Source organism: Dunckerocampus dactyliophorus, chromosome 12, assembly GCF_027744805.1.
Source record: "Dunckerocampus dactyliophorus isolate RoL2022-P2 chromosome 12, RoL_Ddac_1.1, whole genome shotgun sequence".
Lineage (NCBI taxonomy): Eukaryota > Metazoa > Chordata > Actinopteri > Syngnathiformes > Syngnathidae > Dunckerocampus > Dunckerocampus dactyliophorus.
In genome coordinates this window covers 1313090-1334502 of record NC_072830.1, presented here as the reverse complement: position 1 = coordinate 1334502, position 21413 = coordinate 1313090, and the positions used below count along the sequence as shown (strand labels likewise).

Sequence of the window (21413 nt, the reverse complement as noted above, 5' to 3'; positions counted from 1 at the left end):
CACGGTTCACTTTGGTGGGTTTGCTGTTTTGTGGGTTTTTTTTAGTGCTTCTTTTTTTTTTTTATTACATCGCATGAACGCTGTTACAGGCCGAACCTGGCCCTTTAAGAAGAATTGCATTGTGGGAAGTTGAGTGTCAATCACTTCCCGTTTTCTGCGTCCTGATTGGCTGTTGACCATTGTCAATCAATCTCCTTCGTGCCACGTTGCTGTGTCTCCTGTGTCATCGCTAGCTTGCTATCTTGTAAATGAATATAGGGAGTAAACGCTACAGTACAGCGGAACGGCGCCAGGACGAAAAGGCACGGTCACAGGAGGGAAATATGCATGAGTGACTTCATCATTTCCTGGGTTGATCATTAAGGTTGATCATTAAAATTCAAACAAAGGACTGAACTTTTTGGAGTGTGTCTAAACAAGAGAGAAATGTGAGAAAATGTTATTTCCTCCCTGAGAAAAGTGTATGAAGTGTACGGTGAGGGCTTTTACAGCCTTAAAAAAGTTGGCTACGTCGCGGATTTCTTCTATTGCAGGCTATTTTGGGAAGCTATCCCCCACGATAAACGAGGGAAGACTGTCATAATATAAGAGTGACATAAAGAACTTTATTACGTTGCTCTTCTCACGGGTTTAAGGACCTACACACTCTAGAATCTCATTTGTTTGGGTCAAACCCCACTGGCGAGCGCCAACATTTAAATTGACCGGAAAATTGAGACTTGATGCTAAAGAAGTTAGCATTTACAGTTTTCTTGTAAGAGGATTAGACACCCCTGATGTATCTCTTCAGTGTTGTGCTGCAGTGGCGGAGCTACGGGGTGCCCAGGGGTGGTCACTCTCCGGCCACCCCACTGGTCATCTAGACAATTCAGGTATGAACTTATTGGCGCCCTGATGTGAGTCATGGTCTCACCTTGGCCACCCCAATGAAAGATTTCTGGCTCCGCCACTGCTGTGGAAAGGTGTTCTTACTTTGAGGTGACAACTTTGAGGAGCGATTAAGTCAGAGGAAGTTATCTGTCTTGTAACACCACGAGGCTCCTCAAGGGGGGATAGTGAGTTTTGGGCTTTTTTCTCGCCATGAGTTAAATTGCTCTCTTAGGAGCTATTTGCCTTGCTAAAACTTCATTGGAGTCTCATATGGGCTAGCGGTAACTTCACTATTTCCAAGTTTAATTCCACTGGTGAGTGCTGGAATTTAAACTGACCGGAAAATTGAGTGTTTGACCTTGTGCTGATGCTAAGGAAGTTAGCATGAAATTCTTTCTTGCAATACATATTACACAACAACTTTCTAGGAAATGTGTGAAATGTGAAGCACTGGTTTTACAGCCCACATTTCTCCTTTTGGAAATCAACTATTACACCCGTCCTTTAATGTTTGTCCTGCTGTGAGAAAGTGCTGTGCAATATATCGACTTCATTCCATAAAGCAATTTCCAGCATGGGTGAAAAGAGTCATTTCTTCCATGCAGAGGCCTGTTAGTGTGTGGGGTATTGTGCCACCATGCTCCGTGGCCTTGTCAAAGCATGTAGGAATCAAACGCACCCATCATCTTCACATGACAGTGAGTGTGTGCGGGCTCCAATCACACCTCGGGCCTCGCGGCTGCCGGGTGATGGATCAGGAGTCAGGATACACAAACAGCTCCTCATCGTAAACACGGAGAAAAAGCACTTTCGGAAGGTCGGAGCGACAGGCGCAGACACGCATTTTGTCTCCAAAGGATGTGTTTGCCAGCGATATGACAAACACCAGCCTCGGGGGTCATGAGTCAGCCGTCATCCCGCTACATAGACAAAGTGCATCACATTTCTTCAGCGTCATACCTTCTTCGGTGGTCCGCGCCGTCCTGGACTCGCTGTCCATGCCTTGAAACTCGTTGAAGTAAGGCCGGACCTTGATCTCGTACACGATGCCTTTCTTCAGCGATGAGAGGACCACGCTGCGCTCCGAGGGGACCTTGACGTCTTGCGTCTGCCAGTGTCCCGGAGCAGGTAGTCCTGATGTCTGCCTGTACACAACTCTGTAACCTTGGATGAACTGGGACTGGCGATCCACCTGTGGGAAAGGAAGACCACATAAGTGCAGAAACCCCACTTAATGGATGTTTGCATTTGAATATTGCATATGGAATTGACAAAATGATTACAGATTAATATTGTAGAGGGAGTTCATATGGTTTGTTGACATTGTTAATGTGGACAAAGATAGTGAAGACAGTGAGGACCAGAAACTAGACCAACTGCTGAGCAACTTCATGTGCACCAGATGACGAATACCATGTGCAATCGAGCTCTCGTTTTGTGTAGGTTTGGAATGACGTGCATTCATACCTCGTTTATCACGGTTCAAGACTCAACTGTGATAAGTGAATTTCCGCAAAGTAGATTTCTTATTTCTCAATGGAATATTTTCATAGTTAGAGCACAGAAAAGCTGTTTACGACCTTCAAAATATGGTTTTTAAACATTATTAGAGCCCTCTAGACATGAAATAACACCCCTATAGTCATCTTTACACTCATATTACCCAATATAGTACACATAAAACAAAAAAAGGAGCAATTTAAGACATAAATACAACTTGTGCTTGTGTGTGTTGCTGTACATGTCTTCTGGTGCTAGTGGAGATCTGGAGGGGTGGGGGGGCAGACAGAAAGTAACATCAGTGGTTCAGAGTCTAGTATTAACTTGGTGTGGGTCACGGCTGCAACAGTAGCTCATGTTAGTGATTATTGTGCCTGTGGGGAGACAATTCAAACCTGCAATGAAAGCCTGTTGTTCCAGTGATCAAGTCTGGTGCTTGTGTGTCTCACCAAACATTGCAGTGACATTACTGACACCTAGTGACCAGTCTAGAATACTGCATACCATCACAATGTCTTTGAATGCGTCCTCTGAATGCCTTAGATTTGTATTTTAGTTCAGTTAGCAGTTTTTACACTCAAAATTGATCAATTTAGGCAAACAATACAAAATATATGCTTAAATATGCATTTTTTCACTAATAATAAGTTACAGTCCACCATGAAACAGCATGATTCCATAATTAATATATTTCTAAAACCCATGAAAGACAGAAGCCACAAGATTTGAAGTGGTAAGCAAAAGATGGCTGTGTTGTGTTTGTCACACTGCTATGTAACATTTTAGTGACCTTTTACGTCCACCAAAAGAAAATCCTGATTTTCGTGATCTACACGTTGCTTACCTTTACAGATCTCCAAGCAACACAAGACAATATGATGAATATCACACCGAGTTCTCTTGGTTTCTGGGTTTAATAACAAGACGTGGAGAACGACGGTAATGTCATCAATACAGAAACGCAATACTGACAACACAATTATAGACCAAGCCCTCAACGAGTCCTTTCATTTGAAATATAACTCACTGTACATGGTTTGCTGTAAATACATTTTTAACTCTCTTCTGGTGAACTTTGACCTCCTTAAGGTTAAGGTCGATCGTCACCAAAAACTAAGCAGCTGTGTGGCTAACTCCCAACTATATATCCACCGAGTTTGGAAACAATCGGATGACAATTGGGAAAAAATCAGAGTTTTTGTGTCTGACATTTTTGACCTTGCTGTGCCCTTGACCTTAGACCCAGACCTTGATGTGTTGATGTAATAAAAAGCTCTTTCTTTGGAGCAGACAAATAAAAAGCAGACTGCTAAAAAGTGATTAGTGGAAGATTTCTGGAGCTTTTTAAATAGAAAGGATGTAAGGATGTTTTTTTCACTCCCTCGGATTGCTTTCATGACACTTTAGAGGCCGTTACTAATTTAATGGGCCCTTTTATCACCGGCTATAGCACGCTTAGCTTAATGAACACCTTGACATTACCTTAAGAGTTTGCTCCTCTTATTAAAACTCCAAATACATTCCGTAAGAGCGCCCTTGAAGGACACATGCACGCATATTCTGAACCTGCAACTCTGGAATCATGGCGCTAGCCCCTTGAGGGAGGTCCTGTCTGGGAGAATGATAGCAGCAAATGTGTGCTGTGATAGCCACCCTGCCACCCCATCCAAAAGACCTCCCCTCTCTCCCTGGGTGCACGGGGGCAACGGCAGAATCCTTCATTGCAACGGCTTGCTAACAGTCCACGCAAGCCGTGGCTTCAAATGACACATTAAACAGATGCTTTTTTCGCCAGCCTGGCATGAGTAAATCAGTAGAATGGGATTCCAAGCCGGGAGTGTGACTTATTAATGGAATGATTTGGGAATATAAAAGCTCTCTGAGCGAGGTCTCCCTGTTTATGCACGGCGCCCCTGATGGATGAGGCTAGTCATGTTTTGAGCTGATTGGACGTTGAGATCGTAAAAAGCGCAACGCTGTTAGTCTTAAATTAGCTGGCGAGTCCTGAGGTGGGAAACATTACGTGCGTAAATAAACATGTCAGCGGGAAAACTGCTAATGTGGTTCGTTTGGAAATAGATACAAGCCCCCGCATCAATAACAGATACATGCGGGCCTGAGTGATTTACACAAATAATAATAAAAAAAAAATCACGGGAGCGGAGGTTGGAGCTGCTTTGTAATTTGTCAGAAAATACGCTGATGCCGTGACTTGGAAGTGTTTGCACATACGGGGAAGAAAGCAAGATAAATGCTTCGGTGCAGAGCAGGAAAAATACTGTTTGCTAAACACTTTATTGCAACAAACATTTATTTACGTCAGAGTCTAATTGTGTCCCAGGTGCAAAACACACCAGACAACTGATAAACTACCAGATGTTTCTATCCATTGCAATTGTTTTATGTCCATTTACTTTACAGGATGTAATTTATGATGTTTTTAGGCAGAACTAAAACAGGAAACATGAGCGAAGAGACACCAATATAGTTGCAATTTCTACAAAACAAATACATTTCAATAAGTAGACAACTATTTAACATGAAAAATCGTAGTTTTTCCATTATCAACTAATACAAATTGTATTCCAAAACATTAATGGCTGCATTAAACGCATTCTTGCTAAAATAAACCCCCCCCAAAACAAAACTGCTGTTGAGTGACAAAAATCATCCCGTTTGAACTGTTTTGTGCTTCAAAGAAGAACAGAGGGGAACCGTATGCCAGTCATCCCTGAGGTTCTACAACTCGAAATTTGATCCAACATTTTGGAAAAATATGCTCACAAATCCTTGGAGTTTGAACCGAGCCAGTTGTGATGACCATATCGTGCGAGCCATCAGTTCAGGCATCAACTAGCCTTTTCTTTGGCTTTTTGTGGCTCAAAAAGGAGCCTTCGTATTACGCCATTCCCTATTTACACGGCTTACCTCATTTTCACACTTGTATGCCAGTTAAGAAGTCTATAATGTTACTTAAAACACGGCCTGTAGCGCTAATACTGGTTTTATTATGCCAAAAGTTTCAATGTCCATGATGTCTTATGGAAAAACACATTTCAAAGTCCAAATGAATACGGTGGGGCCAGTTGTCTTTGAAATGTTCCCAGGGAATACGACAAGCTGCACTTACCGTCCACGTGACCTGGATGGAGGTGGGACTCAAGACGACAGGGTTGTGCAGGCGAACTATGACCTCTCCGAGCTCTTTCTGCACGTGTCTGTGGTCGACGCCCTGAGCCGGAGGACTGATGTCTGCAGGGGGACCAGACAGTGCATCAGCACACACTGCATGTTGGAGAGCTCTGAACCAGGAAGTAAGCGATGCTAATACCGTACTGACACAAGTATAAGACACTATTGGTTCTCAAGAAAAAAAATCCTTTGATATTTAAGCTTTTCATCCTGTCGCTCACGCACACACACACTAGTGACCTGGAGAGACGCAGGGACGAGTTAAAAAGAAAGGGAAAGTATATTTAGTCTATTGCGATCGAGCTACCAGGTGGTCTTCCGCCGACATTGAAAACAAAATGTTACATCAAATATCTTTATTGTCTTAAATATAAATATTTTTCCAAAACAGGTCTTGAAAGAGATGAGTCGTCTTATGCTCAGAGTCGTCTTATATTTGGGCAAGACATCGGTTATCGTGGTTAACCGGTTCCAGATCCGACCGTCATTAGTCAATTTCTGTGAAGTAGAATTCAATATTACTTCATGTTTTTATAGTTAGAGCATAGAAAACCTGCTTATGGCCCTCTAAATATGTTTTTTAAACATTATTAGAGCCCTTTAGCCATGAAATAACACCCTTATAGTCACCTTTACACTCCTATTACTCTGTGTTTACATTACATTACGTAACACTGATGCACAGTCTACGGGATCAGTGCAGGGACATAAGAGACGGCTGTCGCTCATGGCGCATAGCAAGCCACAAAGCTAACTAGTTAGCCTCCAATTTATTTATTCTGAGTACTTCATGTGACCCGTCTTTCAATACTTTAACTGATAATAGGCCGTAGTCAACCATTGACTCGTGAATACATTTTTGAAATATGACTATGAATAGAGGTGAAAAGCAGCGTACCAGAATAACTGCATGACTTGCAGCACCAGCAAGTAGAAACAAAAATGCCCTCATTCCGTTTTTGCATGCATTTTGTGTCACCTGTCGATGACTACTACTTAACAGGAAGGCTGCAGCAGCAAGATGGACGCACACCGTGACATTCTTTCTTCCGCCGCCATTTAAAGTTACAGGCCACACTGGAAAACTTCAGTGGAGAAGATGATTTCCAAAAAGGCACAAATCACAGCCCCACCCATCATGCAAGACAGCCTGCGTCAATAAACGCACTGATAGATCACCTGCATGAGGAAGAAATGTAATGGACTCTTCTTTTATGAAGAGCACACTCTTGCCTTGACAGTATTTAGCCGGGGGCTGATTATCATAGCAATGTAATCAGGAGACTGCGGCCCGCTCGCTACTGTAATAAAATCTGCTATGAGCTGGAAGGCCGTCATCTTTCCCTGTTATATTCATTAACATAGCAGGGACAGCAGTAACTCACTTAGGCCATCTAAAAGTAGACATGCTTATTTTACATAATTGCTTAAGTGGAGGTCTTAATGAGCTGGGCTGAGATGGAGAGTTTGACCTTACAAAGTTCTGCCGTATTTCACTTCCGACTGTAAGGGGAGGTATGATAAGTATGGCACTTTGAAGGAGGTGGGGTGGACGGGGGCGGCCACCTGACCTTCCCCTATCAGTCGCAGCAGAAAGAAGACTCGGCAAAAACAAGGGACGCCCTCAGCGGATTGGATGACTCGGTGTGTGTGTTACCTTGTGTTCTGACAGGATCCGACATGGGGCTCGGGTCGCTCACACCCTGGTTGTTGACTGCCCGGACCATGAACAGGTAGATGGTATTAGGGCGCAGACCTTTGACGGTGTACTGGGTGCTTTTTACGTGATCTGCGACGGTTTGCCAGCTGTTGCTCACCGACTGACTGCAGGGGGACAGGAACATTCAAGATGAAGTCATTAGCAAGGGTGCATTCACACTTTGCTCTGCTAGGACGGTTCGTTTAGTCAAAGGTGAACGTCCGTAACTTAGTGCGCACCAAACGCAGATTAATACTCACGACGCAATCAGTGTGCGACACAAACCTGAACGCCTCGATGACAAAGGAGCTGACGGGCGACGCTCCCACCAACCCCGCCTGCCAGGATAAAGAAACGCTGTTCTTGGTGACGTCTGTGACCTGAGGCTTGGAGGGCGGGCCTGGGAGCTCATTGTCATCGTGGCTCTTTGTGAGCGTTACACCGCCAGCTTCTGGAAAACATCAATTACATTCAACATTTGTTACAAGAACAAATAAACACAACACTTTTGTCTTCACTCCCATCTTTCATGAGCTCAACTCAAACATTTACAGCTTTCTTTACGTCCACAAACTACTTTGCCAAGATAATCTATCCACCTCACAGCTGGGGGATATGGAAATTCTGGTTAGACAGCATGAATATTGTACAGGTGTGCCTTGGGTTTACATAACCAAAGAATTAACCATCTCAGGGAAGCTAATCCACACGCTCATCGTCCTCATCTGGGACTTGACCTGACTGGAACCAACTTGAGTGGGAAAAGTCTCATTCGATGGCAACTAGCACTTTGAACGGATGAACCCCGGTTTTCACTGAACAGGACAGATGGCAGACAGCGTGCATGGCGTCATGTGGGCGCTAACGTTCGAGTGGCCCATGGTGGCGGCGAGGGTATGGTATGGTCAGGCGTACATTATGGACAACCAACACAGGAGCATTGTATTGACGGCGTTTTGAAAGCACAGAGACACCGTGACAAAATTCTGAGGCACTGTTGTTCCATCATGTTGCAGCAGGGTCATGCACGGCCCTAATCACACCAGGTACTGATTGGTTTTGCCACCCCCACGGATTGCCCCCAATAAAGTAAAGCTGCACAGTTTGGAGTGGCCTTTAATTGTGGCCAGCCAAAGGCACACCTGTGCGATAATCACGCTGTCTAATGTTGACACGCCACACCTGTGAGGTGGATGGATTCTCTGGGCAAAGGAGAAGTGCTACCTAATGCACATTTACACTTCAGATTTGTGAACAATATTCGGGCCTTTAGTGTACCTAGACAAAGTTTTACGTCTTTGAGTTCAGATCATAACAGATTTGAGACGTGGAGGGCTCGGGGAAGACCCAGGACACGTTGGAGAGACTTTAGTTTCGAGATCATAAGGCCGCCACATACCTTTGACCTCGAGGAAAGCGCTCCATGACGTCTCTCCGCTAGAGCTGGTAGCCACGCACGTGTAGATGCCGGAGTCTGAGAGCTGTAACAGAGCAATAAACAGCATGATCACCAACACGTAGAGTCCATCACACTGCTTCAGTTGGAAACACGGCAACGCGCTTCTTCAGTTTCCTCGTGATTTTCCGAGCTAACCCCGTGTGTCAGTCTTGTCCGTCTCCGAGTGCCGACACTAATTTCCTAATGAATTTCATTTTCTTCTCACCAGTCTTCCATCACGACCGCTCCCCATCACCATTTCTCCGCCATCCCGCCGTACACAACAAAGCCAGGCTAATTAATTTAGGGCGGGCCGCACGGACCCCCTGGACCGATGACAGCTGGCTCGTTCCTGTGTCCCCTCTTCAAGCTTTTGTTGTGCTTGTGTTTCCATCCCTTCCATTTATTAAATAACATGTCAGTGGTCTTCAGCTTTGTCAAGCGTAATGGATATTCCACCGAGGCCTCGGAGTGGGGAAAGGAAGACGCAAATTTAATCTACTCTAAATGTGCGTGTGTGCGCACATGTGTGTGTAAGTGCATACATGTGTTGTATCCTCCAGCTGGAGGCCGTCCAACCTTGTGTTGTCCTGTTAGAGCGGTCGGTCCACTTAGTAATACTACCAAACTATTAGGACTAAAATCAATGCTGGCTATTCATCGCTTTAAGGCTCTGTGCCAATCAGCATGATGCTCCTCATGCGTGTCCTGCTGTGTAAAAGTCCAATATATTACGCTTACACACCAGCCTTAACATAAAGGAGCTCTTCTAGGCTCTTCTAGAACCCTGAAGAATGTCAGTTCCCGCCAACACAGCACAATGGAATAATGGCAAATCAAGCGAAACACATGCATACCTTTATGTTTTTGATCTGCAGGCTGCCCAGCTCCTGCAGGGACATGCGAGGGTCCTTCCCCAGTAGACTGACGCCATCTTTGAGCCAGCTGACGGAAGGGATGGGGTCACCTGACGCTTGGCACTTGAGCAACGCCACACTGTCCACCCCTAACGTCTGGTTGGACGGGCCTTGGCGGATGATGGGCGGCGGTCTGTCGGAGAGAACTGCAAGGCAGCGAAAAAAGACAACATGACGCATCTGCGCCATTGATTGTAAACCAAGCCAGCGGTGGGCTTTTTTCCCTCTCCGTGCTTTAACAATATCCTGTATTTCCAGGAACAGGAAGAAGAGCTGAGCAGTTTCCACTTACGGCATTATTTTTAGACACCCGCTGCTAGACAACGTTTGGCTGGAGGTTCCTGCCAAGTGACTGAGTGTGGTTTTTGGAAAAATGCATCATTATGTGCTCGGTGCAGCACAATAACACAATATCCAACACAGTGTCTGTTTGCCTTCTCATATATTCCCAAAGGGGGCGACATCTTATTATTGGAAAGGGTATCATATGCAATATCATAATATCACAAATATCACATACAACAGGAGGATGCACAGTGGGGTACATGGTGGTCTTCTTCTCCACAGTGGGTCGCAACTGGACCGTTTGGGTTGTCTTCAAAGACAACCGTTTTCGTTTGGATAATAATAATGATAATAATAATAATAATAAATAAATACATAAATAAATAAATAACAATATTTACAATCTAACATAGCTGGCACTAGATTTGTGTTATTGTATTGTATTATTGTTTTGTATTATAATTATTCTATTTTTCATTTTATTTATTACATTTTCAATTTGTTTAAGCTTCTAGTTTATTTCTAATTCCATTTTAATTATGATTATTTGAATAATGATTACTACTGCTCGCTTTTACGAGCCAAACCTTCAAAGGTATCACAGCAGATTCAGTCCATTATTTTTAAAGTAATGATTCCAAAGTAATTAATCGTTTTAGTGAAATAACTGCATCGAAGTGCCAAAAAAAGAGTGGTGGGTGGGGGCACTCCTTCTGTGAAAGAGTGGGTGTGTCACGCAGTGAACTCGGGGGTTAACCATGGAGTAGGCAGCCAGTTTATATATTTAGAGTTCAATAATGTAGCGTCGCCCCCCTGGCATCACACAAGCTACATTAATTAGCAGCTATGGATTAATGATGTCAGACCTGCAGGGCGTAATTACTTAGTCTACCTCCGCAACCTTTCAGCATGTTATCACAGCCTCCTTTTCCACCCCGATTTCTCTGCAGCAGCCACTTGTGACAAAAGACATGCCCCGTGAGCGATGGGAATCCTGGGGAAGGTTTGAGGGAGAGTTTTATCAAAATGAGTACCCGTAACATGAATAAGGTCATTCGTAAAAGCAGCTCCCTCAAGAAAGGAACGGGCACCGTGGCTGTATTGTTGCTAAGTAGCCTGGACGATGATGCAGCCGTGCTGGCCGAGCCTGACGGATGTGTCTGTGGAATGCGGGACGGGAGGAGAAAAGGCTGGAGCGAGGCCTTGGATTTCTGGATCAGGAATTTCTCATTACAGATCTCCTTGAACTCGGCAGACCGCTGTCAGTAAATCACACGGAGGCTGCAGCAGGTGTGGCCGTGACCTCCCCCCGGCCCTGCAGCGCCCTGATAGCATTCTCTTCTTCGTCTTCGTCGTGTACACCGTCTTCACATGTCACTGTTTGCACATTGTCCAACTCCAAGCTTCCAGTCAATCTCAGGGTATTTGTTTGCACTACAGAACATTCCCGCTTCCTGTTTGATCTGTCTATCGCGCCATCACAGTAGCCAAGAAGATTAGACGCTCCGCCACTTGGCACCAGCACATAATTCACTCCACCGCAAATCTCACTCACTTACTCACTCACTCACTCACTCACTCGCCGACCCCCACACAAAAACCGCCTGACCAGATTGCGAAACTCAAACCGAAGAACATCTTTCATGAGTAAACAAACACACAAAGCCACAGTACAATGCTAAAAAGGCGACAGTATGTTTTGCTTGAGTAGGGCACAATTTTCTGGAATTTCTCCACTGCAGAAAAGACAAATGCTGATGCGGTTCTACTTGTACTGTATTATCATTTTCATTCATTCTCCTTATTTCAGATCACGCCTTTAAAGCACCACAAGGTGAACTTGAAAGTTCATCCCTCACCTCAAAACGGCGATGAAAGACATATTCCATGTTTTAGTGAAAATGTTGTTTCTTTTTGACCTCAAAATAAAAATATACTGTTTCAATCCTAAAATTGACAAATGCATTTGGTTAAAAAATCTTTAAAACGATAAAACATTGCTGCTTCTCCTCGTCTATAGAATGTCAATATTTTTTCAATTGATTGATTTTTAAAAATATAATTGAAAGATCCATCTATCCATTTTCTCTAACACTTGTCCTCACTCGTGTTGCGGGTATGCTGGAGCCTATCCCAGCTGTCCTCATGCGAGAGGTGGGGTACAGCCTGGAGTGGTCGATAATTACAAAATATATATAGAAATATATGATTTAATATTTTAAAATATAAAAAATAACAAACTAAAATCATGTGTGTCCACCTACAATAAATGCACCACATTTGTTTTTACATTTTCTGATGATAAAGTACAATTTTTTGCGCAAAAATCTGTTGGAAAAAGGCACACCGGCTTCACCGCCGATGCAGCCGCGCTCGGGCTCTACAGCGCCAATCCTGGCATTTGATACTTCTTTCCTCACCATCTGTGACCTCCAGCTGAGCCTTGGCGAGGATGCTGCCAGCCACGGTCAGCGCCTGGCAGATGTAGTAACCGGCGTCTGCCCGCTGCACCGACGAGATGGTGAGGGCGCCGTTGGGCGACACGGAGAAGCGGCTGTTGGGCTGCTGGGGCTGGTTGGGAAAGAGCAAATTCTGTGGGAAGAGGAACAAACGGCCAATTAGTCGAGAGCAAGGAGGCCACCTGGAAACATGACAAGACTCGCCAACACACAATAACTGCTACGGTATGGAGCGTTCTAAAGGTTGCCAATTATGCAGCAGTGACTTTTTCATACTGTCCTAAGAGTCGTATGTCTCCCTGCAGCCTGAGCACCAAGCATGACCTCAAGCTGGCATCTCCCACACTTGCTTGGTCCACTTTTGAGAGAAAAGGCACTCAAACACTTGCTTTTAAAAAAGAGCAGGCTTCACTACATGTCTTAAAATGAAAGCCCGTAGCTCTGCCAGCTACCCATCAGCCAGCTACGAATGTGGGAACTGTAAGTTGGATCGTTTAGATCACACGCCCAATACACCATCATTTGAAATGGTTGAAAAATCCAATATATGGGGGCCCCCATTCATAGATTATCCCCAGAGGTGACGAGCAAACATATTAGCTGCCTTTAATTACAGCTAATCACTTGAATGTAACACAATAACAACAAGAAGAAGTGATAAATGAAAGGTTTCTCCTCAACAAATGAGGACATCACCAGCAGTGCATGTTTACCACTTCATTATCCCAAGAAGGGGAAAAACACCATGTCATTTATTCTAATTAATTAGCCCGCTTTTGTCTCTTCATAATCATCACCATCACACCTCTGCGGAAGGCTCTGAAAGTTCAGCGACAGCAGGAGACACAAAACGTTAACAGCGAGTCAGTGTCGGTGAAGCCTGTGGTTTACTCATGAGCTAAACATCCCAAGTATGTGTGTCACTCCTGTTGACTCTTCTGAGGAGAACTTTGCCATAATTGACGGCCTGTAGGGTATGTGTGTGTGTACGTGTGTGTGTGTGTGTGTGTGTGTGTGCGCGTGTGTGTGCGTGTGTGTGTGTGTGTGTGTGTGCACGTGTGTGTGTGTGTGTGTGAGAATCGTATCTCGACCTCATCTACAAGCCCCGACCGGCTCCTAATTGGTGCTGTTGTCAAGTGTTGCGAGGACTCCCAGGTATTTGAATGGCTTATCTGCCTGACTGAGAGATGGGATTGTTCTTATCAGCGCCGGGTCACAGGAAAAGCGATTAGCGCTCCGCCAGGCATGCCGACACCGCCGCCGCCGGGTGGCGAACAAAGGTGTATCTGTGTGTTTGTGGTGAAGATACTGATGACAGATACTGAGCTGTGAAGATCTGTCAGTGTGTTTTTGTGTGAGTGCAAGGCAGGAGAATCCAAAGTAAGGCACGTTCGAAGACTACTGCATTTTAACAATAACACACGTTTTCACCAAGCCGTACGGTTCTGTTGAATCCTGATCTGGTGCGTGTTTCCACCGTGGCATGGCACTACCAACTAACAGCTATCCATCCTTCTTGTTCTTTCCATCAGATTCCCGTTTTCGAGCAAATCTGACGATTCGGTAACAAGATCAGGTGGAAACCCAGCTTTGGTGGATCCCTCTTACTTACCTGACTTCCTTCTTTCTGCCAGAAGACTGCCGGCTGAGGGTTCCCTTTGGTCTCACACGGGAAGGTGGCAGTGCGTCCTTGGGCCACGATTTGGTCCCTTGGACGGATGACAAACTGCGGGGCAGCTGGAAGTCAGAAGAAGGCAGCGTTAGTACGACCAGCGGGAGCAGGACAAAGTCAAATGCAGACCATTATTGCACGTTTAGAGCAAGAGACAAGCAGTAAACCACACCACCAAACCAAAATGGGAGTCCATGCGGTCTTAATCACCAAGTAACTGCTTTGAACACCATCGCCATGGTTACCAGGCTGGCCATTCATCCTGTCTGAATGAATGGCATTCACATCACAGAGGGAAACACCTTACAACGGAAACATCAGCCATGCCAGAAGACTATGGACGCCTGATCTAGGATAGTGTCTTTATGGCTTCACAGGTTTGTCACTGATTCTGTTCATGATTTTCATGGACAGAACTTCCAGGCGCAGCCAAGGCGTCGAGGGAGTCCAGTTTCGGGGCCTTAGGATCTCGTCTCTGCTTTTTGCAAAGCTAAAGCTGGCGTATGCGTAAAAAACCCACGAGCGCACGTGGAGAACATACAAACTCCACACAGGAGAAACTCCACCCACAATCTCCTCACTGTAAGGCCAACATGCTAACAACATGCTAACCACTGGGCCACCGTGAGGCAATATTTAAAAATATAAAATAAATACATTTTTATCATAATTGAATTGCAAAATGTTATAACAACAACACGGCAAAGATAAGATGGGCTGCTGCGTTTGCTTCAGGCCCATAATATGCCGAACCACAACCTCCCCAAATGCTTGGATTGGCAGCAAAACAACGCAATGCATTTTGGTGAGCTTTGCTTCCCTGCTAAATGATCATTGGAAACAATGCAAATGTTAGCAAACAGCAAAATGTTGTGGTATTTATGAGAAACCATGCAACATTGTGTCCCCTCCCTCCTCCTTGCTATGACTTCTGAAGTCCTTTCGCCGACTGACCAGCTGGTTCCAGTAATACCAGACTCAGTCCCATTTGGCTGCTTTTACTGCGTAATCCCTCCTTCGAGGTGGGAGTCAGGCGGGGGGGGTGCATTTGCGAACGACACACACAGCTGGGAACGCTACAGATGGCCGCAGATTTACAGCCTTCTCACTTGGCCTTGTGCAGCTTGGATATCTCGTGTCTCTCAAAGCCGGGCCTGATACCGAGCTCCTAAATCACGCTCTGGCGACGGCTCAGGCTTTCTCCCGCCGTCTTCCTCCATCCCACACACAACATCAATAAACACATCCAAAACCTGTGACCCGCACACACTGCCTTGCCCCTTCTCATGCTCTCTTTTGGTCATGTTGTCATCTTTTTGACTTACCTGCGTCACACAATGTGCATATTTTTGTGCGAGGCCTTAAACACTACTGGACCAGCCAGGACACCTTTCATGCTGTGTTAGCAACTATCATTAGCGCTGACAGCAGTCTTAGCAAAAGATCGAACAGAACATACCATTAGCATTTCGCACGTACAGTCATTGGCTTAGCATCTTTAGCGCTGGTCCGCCAATAACTGCCAAAAGGTAAATTACAATTTTTACCTGTAGGGGCGGTCTTGGACCAAATAAACTGTTATTCCCTCCGCATGCTTTAATGTTTTTGATACTATACATGCGGTAGCTTGAAATAACGTTGATGCTACACTAGCTTGTCCATCCATCCGTCTTCTATGCCGCTTATCCTGTAAATCCGGTATGCTGGAGTCTATCCCAGCTGTTTTCGGAGAGGCGGGGTACACCCTGGACAGTAAATGGCAGGGCACATCCAGACAAACAAGCAGTCACACTCATTCATACCTATGGGCAATTTAGGGTCTCCAATTAACATGCGTGTGTTTGGAATGTGGGAGGAAACCGGCGTACTCGGAGAAAACCCACAGGGAACTCACAGGGGAAACATGACAACTCTACACAGAGATGCCCAACAAAGATTCAAACCCAGTCTTCCGGATCTACTGACTGTGTGGCCAACATGCTAACCACTCGGCCACCGTGCGGCCCACGCTAGCTTGTAATCATAAAAGTGGAGTAATCCCTAGTTTATCGCAGTTAATTGGTTCCAGACCAAACCATGATAAGTGACTGTCCGTGAAGTAGGATTCCTTATTTATAAGTGGAATATTTTCATAGAAAACGTGTTTACCACCCTCTAAATACCGTTTTTAACATTAGTAGAGCCCTCTCGACGTGACGTGAGCAGAGTGAGTGGCGGACAAGAAGTGACGTCTAAGGTTCAGAGTTGAGTTTCATCTTGCTTTGGGCTACGGCCACAACAGCAGCCTGTGTTTTTATTAGCGATTATTGTGTCCAAACATCACAGTACCGTGACTGGCACCAAGTGACTCGTGTAGAATACTACGTCAACGTTGAGTGCGTCTTTTCAATGCCTTATATTTGTGTTTTACTTCATTCAGCCATTGTTGCGCTTGAAAACGCTTCATTTAGGCACCCACGAAATGTACGATTTATTTATTGTTATATTGTCATGAACCCCGTGAAATTCGAGCTGCAAAGTGATGAAGGATGACTGCAGGATGACTGCAGGGTCTTCTGGTCATCGGCTTAGCATCTTTAGCTTTATTTACCACAGTTGCTTCAAGGCAAATGACATTTTGTTACCAGCAGGGGGAGTCCTGTATTAAAGAACATGATAATTCTTACTCTGCTTTACTACAAAAAAACACTCTGCCTGGTGGTCTTGGATCAGGCCTAAGTTTGTGCGTGTTTACCCCCTGTAGCGCTACGGCTTTTATCTTTCAGACGTTTCCCACAAAAGGCTGCAGCTCCTGACGACACAAGCGTGGATGATGAAGTAAATCAATCGAAGAGGGCGCAAGCGTACGACACTTTCACAGCTCGGCTGAGGGCTAACTGATACTGTTTTGATTCAGGGGCCATTAGTGACATGTGACACTCTGCTTCCTGCCCCCTCCTCCGCAAAGAAAAAAATGAACATGATCGGCCCCCGTATTGAATTCATGACAAGCCACATGTGCCGTGGCTTGGAGAGGGCTGGGCGTTGTTACGGACTTCCAACCATTCCTTCCCTCCTTTGAATGCCACGTTCATTCGTATTTTATTCCCAAGTCGGCAGCAATTGCTGCGTCTTTCCAGCAGGCCGGGGGAACGGGAGACGTCCCTCTATCTCCTTGAAAGCTGACAGGTGGAAAATAACCGAGGCCAGCGGTGTTCTGGCAACCGAAGCAGCGTCTGGCGCTTTTTTGCCTGGTCGCTCACTTTTACAGTCCTAGCACATGTTCCTGTCCTCGAAATGGACCACCTCGCTCTCGGGATGTCCATTTTGACTTGCTCCCTATAGGAGGACTGCTCAGCTGTATCCCATTCGCTTCCTCCGCCTCGACCTTTCCGCTGCCTACTGGGAAATAAGAGGAGAGGAACAGCAACTGCGTTTGGGGCTCAGAAGCACAGAAGCTTGTCAAGAACAACCAGACCTCAGTTGTCTCCAATGGGCGGAGTGGATCCCCTAAATTCTCCCTTTGAGTTGTACAATTTGGAATTTTTCTTCAACATTTTCTTGGAAAAAACGCCTCGCTGTCACAGATCGCAACGTGTGAGACTTCAGCTCAGCGAGCAAATTTCAATTTGTTCCAGGGTCAAACCACCGTCATCTTAAAGCCTCTATGTGTTTATTTCTGTACATGTTTGTAGTGAAAATAATGAAAGTGTGAAGAAATACAAATGTAAAAATAAGGATAAGATAAGATTAAAATTTAATGAAAAGTGATAAAATAGAAATAAATTGTTCACAATAAGTTAATATAGTACAGATCATGACAAAGTTATATTTTGATAATAAATGTAATTAATTACTTAAATAATTGAATAATATGATATAATTATTAATGAATAATACTATCTGTTCTTTCATATATTATTTAATTGATATATTAATATTATAATAGAAATAATTTCACAAAGCCACATTAACAACAAAACTAAATCAAAGTAAGATAAAGTAAAACTACTCACATGTTTGCAGAGCAATACTGCCACTCGGTGGTGGTTCATTAGATTGCTGGAATAATAAAGGCTTGTGATAATTGTATTAATTGTACGGTAGCAGGCAGTCAGACTTCACCGCGTTTGACTTTCCAGGAACATTTTTTCCAGAAAATGGTGGCTGAACTCCAAATTGGCTGACTTTAGGGTGTTTGACTTTGGAGGTTCCGCTGTGTTGGTTTTCTAAGTAAAAATACAAACACACACCCTGTTCAACGTCTGAGGTTGTAATTATGTGAAAGCAAAGCGCAGTTCATCACCGGTGTCAGTAACGTGTTGTTTGCAAAGGAGTGCTGGGATGCAACAAGAGGTTTTGGATGGAGAGGGCATGCTGGATGGAGTCAAATCAGAAGGATGGTACTTACCGACGCTGCGATCTGGAGACACGACAATGGAGGAGTGGAGACACGGAAAGAAAAAAGAAATAAAAACATTTAACAGAAACAGAAGACAAACATGAACAAAAGTAAATCAAAGTCAGAATGAATGACACGTTGGGCAGCAAGTAGCAGAGCTCTAAACGGGACAGAGAAGGTGGGGTAGCTTTGGGCTCACAGTGGTGTTGTTAAGATCCACAGACGAGTGTGAGCGTCCCCTGGTGGTCCAAGGAAGAAGTGGCTACACCTTCTCTCTCTCTGATGACAGCTCTACGTGTGGCGTAGTTATAAAAGCAAAGCCAGGGTTCCTTTTGAGACTATTTTTTTGCAGAATCCCAAGACAGAATCAAAGGTCTCCAGATTCACGAGAACCACGTCTGCAGAAAAGACCTTGTTTTACCTCCCGCTGGGCGCTTCCCGTGCTGCCTTTACGCGCTCCACGGGGACCTCCGACACGTCGGTTTAATGGCGGGAAGAGTGGTGACAATGGTGGGAAATTACGGTCAGAACGTTTTTATTAACCTTGCAAACCCCAGGTGAGGGATTGGCGGCGTGCGCCAGTAAAGTGTGAAATGGCTTTGCTGGCTGGAGGGCCGCGTGACAACAACCGTAGAGGAGGAAGAGGAGGTAGGGCGAAGGCGCACTTGGAAATGTAAATAATTAAAAAGATTTATGGACTGTCTACATCTCGGTGGGTTGATTTCTATCTCGGAGGCTTCCACGGTCAATGCAAACCGTCGTGTGTGTTACCTCGGACTGTGAGGGTGGCGGAGGCCTCCAGCTTGCCCACGCGGTTCTCCGCCACACAGGCGAACGTGCCTTCGTCGTTGACGGAAGCCTTCTTCACCCTGAGCACATAGTCGTCCTTGTCGTACTTGATTTCGTACCTGCGGATGGAAAGACGGAGGCGCGTTACGACCAAACGTCCGGGCATCCGATGCTGCAGTCGACCGTGGCCGTCTCGCTGCCACATGATGCCGGTTTTGACACATGAAGATTGCAAGGAGGATCAATTATTCAACAACGGCACACTGCAAGAGGGGCGAGCGTTCACTCGGAACGCTGCTGAAGGCGTTCAATATTCATGAAATGTTTCTCCCAGAGAGAGTGGGTGCATGCATGAGAAGCCATTGTGGTGCATCTTCATAAAGCACAGCGCTCCTCAAGGTCTCACTGAATGCATACAGCAAGCGCACAAAAGGCAAAAGTGCTTTCAATTCCCTCCGCTGTAATTAAATATTTGTGTATTGTTGAGGCGATGACAGGATGAGCATGCCGCAGCTGTGCTGTAGAAGGTGGGTGGTGGGCTTGCTAACAAACGTCTGCTGTCTTTCAGTGGAAAAGACAGCCGCATGATTGAGATGCAGGTAAAAAAGGCCACGCGGTACGGTACAGTTTGGCACCGTACTGTACACCCCGCCCCAACATGTGTCAAATCACAAGACATCACACTTACCAGCCAGGACAGCATCTGATTGGCCAATATATTAAACTAAAGCCCCTTTCACACAGACCTCCTTTCAGACTGTAAAAAACGTCTTTGTTCCAGTTAGTTGTTGGGTATAAACCGTATCGACAAGGAACGTGGGCACAAAGTCAACTTTCCGAAGATAGTTTCAGAGCTGTGGCAGAGGCGGGACAACGCCTGTGTGAAAGGGGAAGCAAATTTAACACCAAACACTGACCTCTGCTGCCCTGTTGTGTTGTAAGCAAGTGCCGCTGTCCGACAAGTTACACACTGACATCATGACGCTGTTAAACATCTGATCCGTGCCGCTGTAACGGCAATATCCCGCTTTGCTGGGTTCTGTCCGACAGAAGGCAATAAATACTGGATCTAGTGTTACGAAAATAACAAAAATAATGTGACCATGCAATGCAGTGTGCTCAGTACTAGTTTCTTTCTTAAGAACCCACCCATCAGGCTACACCATGCGAAGAACCCCAACACACACTGCATAGGTATCGAAGGGGAGAAGAGCCGTATTTATATTTGGTAACATTTTGTGTAACCGTTGACCACCAATGCTGAAAATGACCACTTTATTAGGAATCCACACTTCAGGCCATAATGTGCATATAACATGCTAGCAACCTGCAAGGCTACAGTGCCGGGCCAGGGGCAGGCAACAGGCAGGCCCATTAAACATTTTTGCTGAAATGTTTTAGTTGATGTCAATATTATTTAAAAAAAAAAAAAAAACAGCACAGCAAAAGTAGCATCAGGTGTACCGCACCCCAACAATGTGAAAAATGGAACTGTTGGATATTTTGGTACCCTTTTGCGATGGAAATGCACACAAACAAGGCATACCGAACTGAAACCAAACTGTGCAAGTCAAAAAAACCCGCCTAGTGTTTGGATTTTTATCGTCCTTGATGCGTTATTTTGCTATAAAACTCGATAATCCGTGTGTGCTTTCACAAGGTTGGATGACGAGTTGCACAGCACAGGGGAATACGTCCTAATGTTGCTTCATGACTTGAGTATTTCATGACTTGCAGTCGTAAAAGTGTGATAAGCTCAGTGTACACTGGACTGTATAGGTGGGGACGTTTACTGCGGGTGATTTTTTGGACAATTACATCTGGCAGGAAAGCGTAGTTTGCAGCGATACTTTTAGAACATTTCGCCGCCACGGTCCATTTCCCTCGGAGCTGGAAGCGCTGTCTGCTCAAGACATACGTAGCGCTCCCCTGATGGCCGCTTGCCACCACAAGCTGAAAAACTAATCCGTCCTGTCGATCCCAGGCTTATTTTTTCTTTTTTCCCCCCCTTGCCTGACATTTGGCATTTCCTGGGAACATTCAAAAGCCACTTTATTGGGAGACCATTGGTCTGTGCCGACTGCCAGTTCCACCTCTTCACACAGGTACTTAAGACGCTATAATGATTATTTGACTGAGTCATGACTGAAGGCTTTGTTCTAGGGAACGTGCAGTTGTGGATAAAGGATGTATTGTGGACACCAGCAGAAT

At 45.2% G+C, this 21413-nt stretch overlaps 1 protein-coding gene across 13 annotated transcripts in view; it reads right to left on the bottom strand.

Moving 5' to 3' along the window:
- Positions 1 to 21413, bottom strand: part of robo2 (roundabout, axon guidance receptor, homolog 2 (Drosophila)) — a 347787-nt gene that overhangs the window by 47670 nt on the left and 278704 nt on the right. For 6 of the 13 annotated variants that reach the window (XM_054793262.1, XM_054793266.1, XM_054793273.1 and 3 more), the window contains exons 6-15: positions 19185 to 19321; positions 18423 to 18434; positions 13973 to 14097; positions 12322 to 12493; positions 9557 to 9762; positions 8661 to 8742; positions 7547 to 7712; positions 7220 to 7386; positions 5501 to 5622; positions 1831 to 2062 (exon numbers count right to left, since the gene is read on the bottom strand). In XM_054793262.1, the coding sequence (XP_054649237.1) occupies positions 1831 to 2062; positions 5501 to 5622; positions 7220 to 7386; positions 7547 to 7712; positions 8661 to 8742; positions 9557 to 9762; positions 12322 to 12493; positions 13973 to 14097; positions 18423 to 18434; positions 19185 to 19321 (1421 nt within the window). The remainder of the gene's footprint in view (positions 1 to 1830; positions 2063 to 5500; positions 5623 to 7219; positions 7387 to 7546; positions 7713 to 8660; positions 8743 to 9556; positions 9763 to 12321; positions 12494 to 13972; positions 14098 to 18422; positions 18435 to 19184; positions 19322 to 21413) is intronic. The other 7 variants (XM_054793263.1, XM_054793269.1, XM_054793274.1 and 4 more) reach the window with 3 other exon arrangements.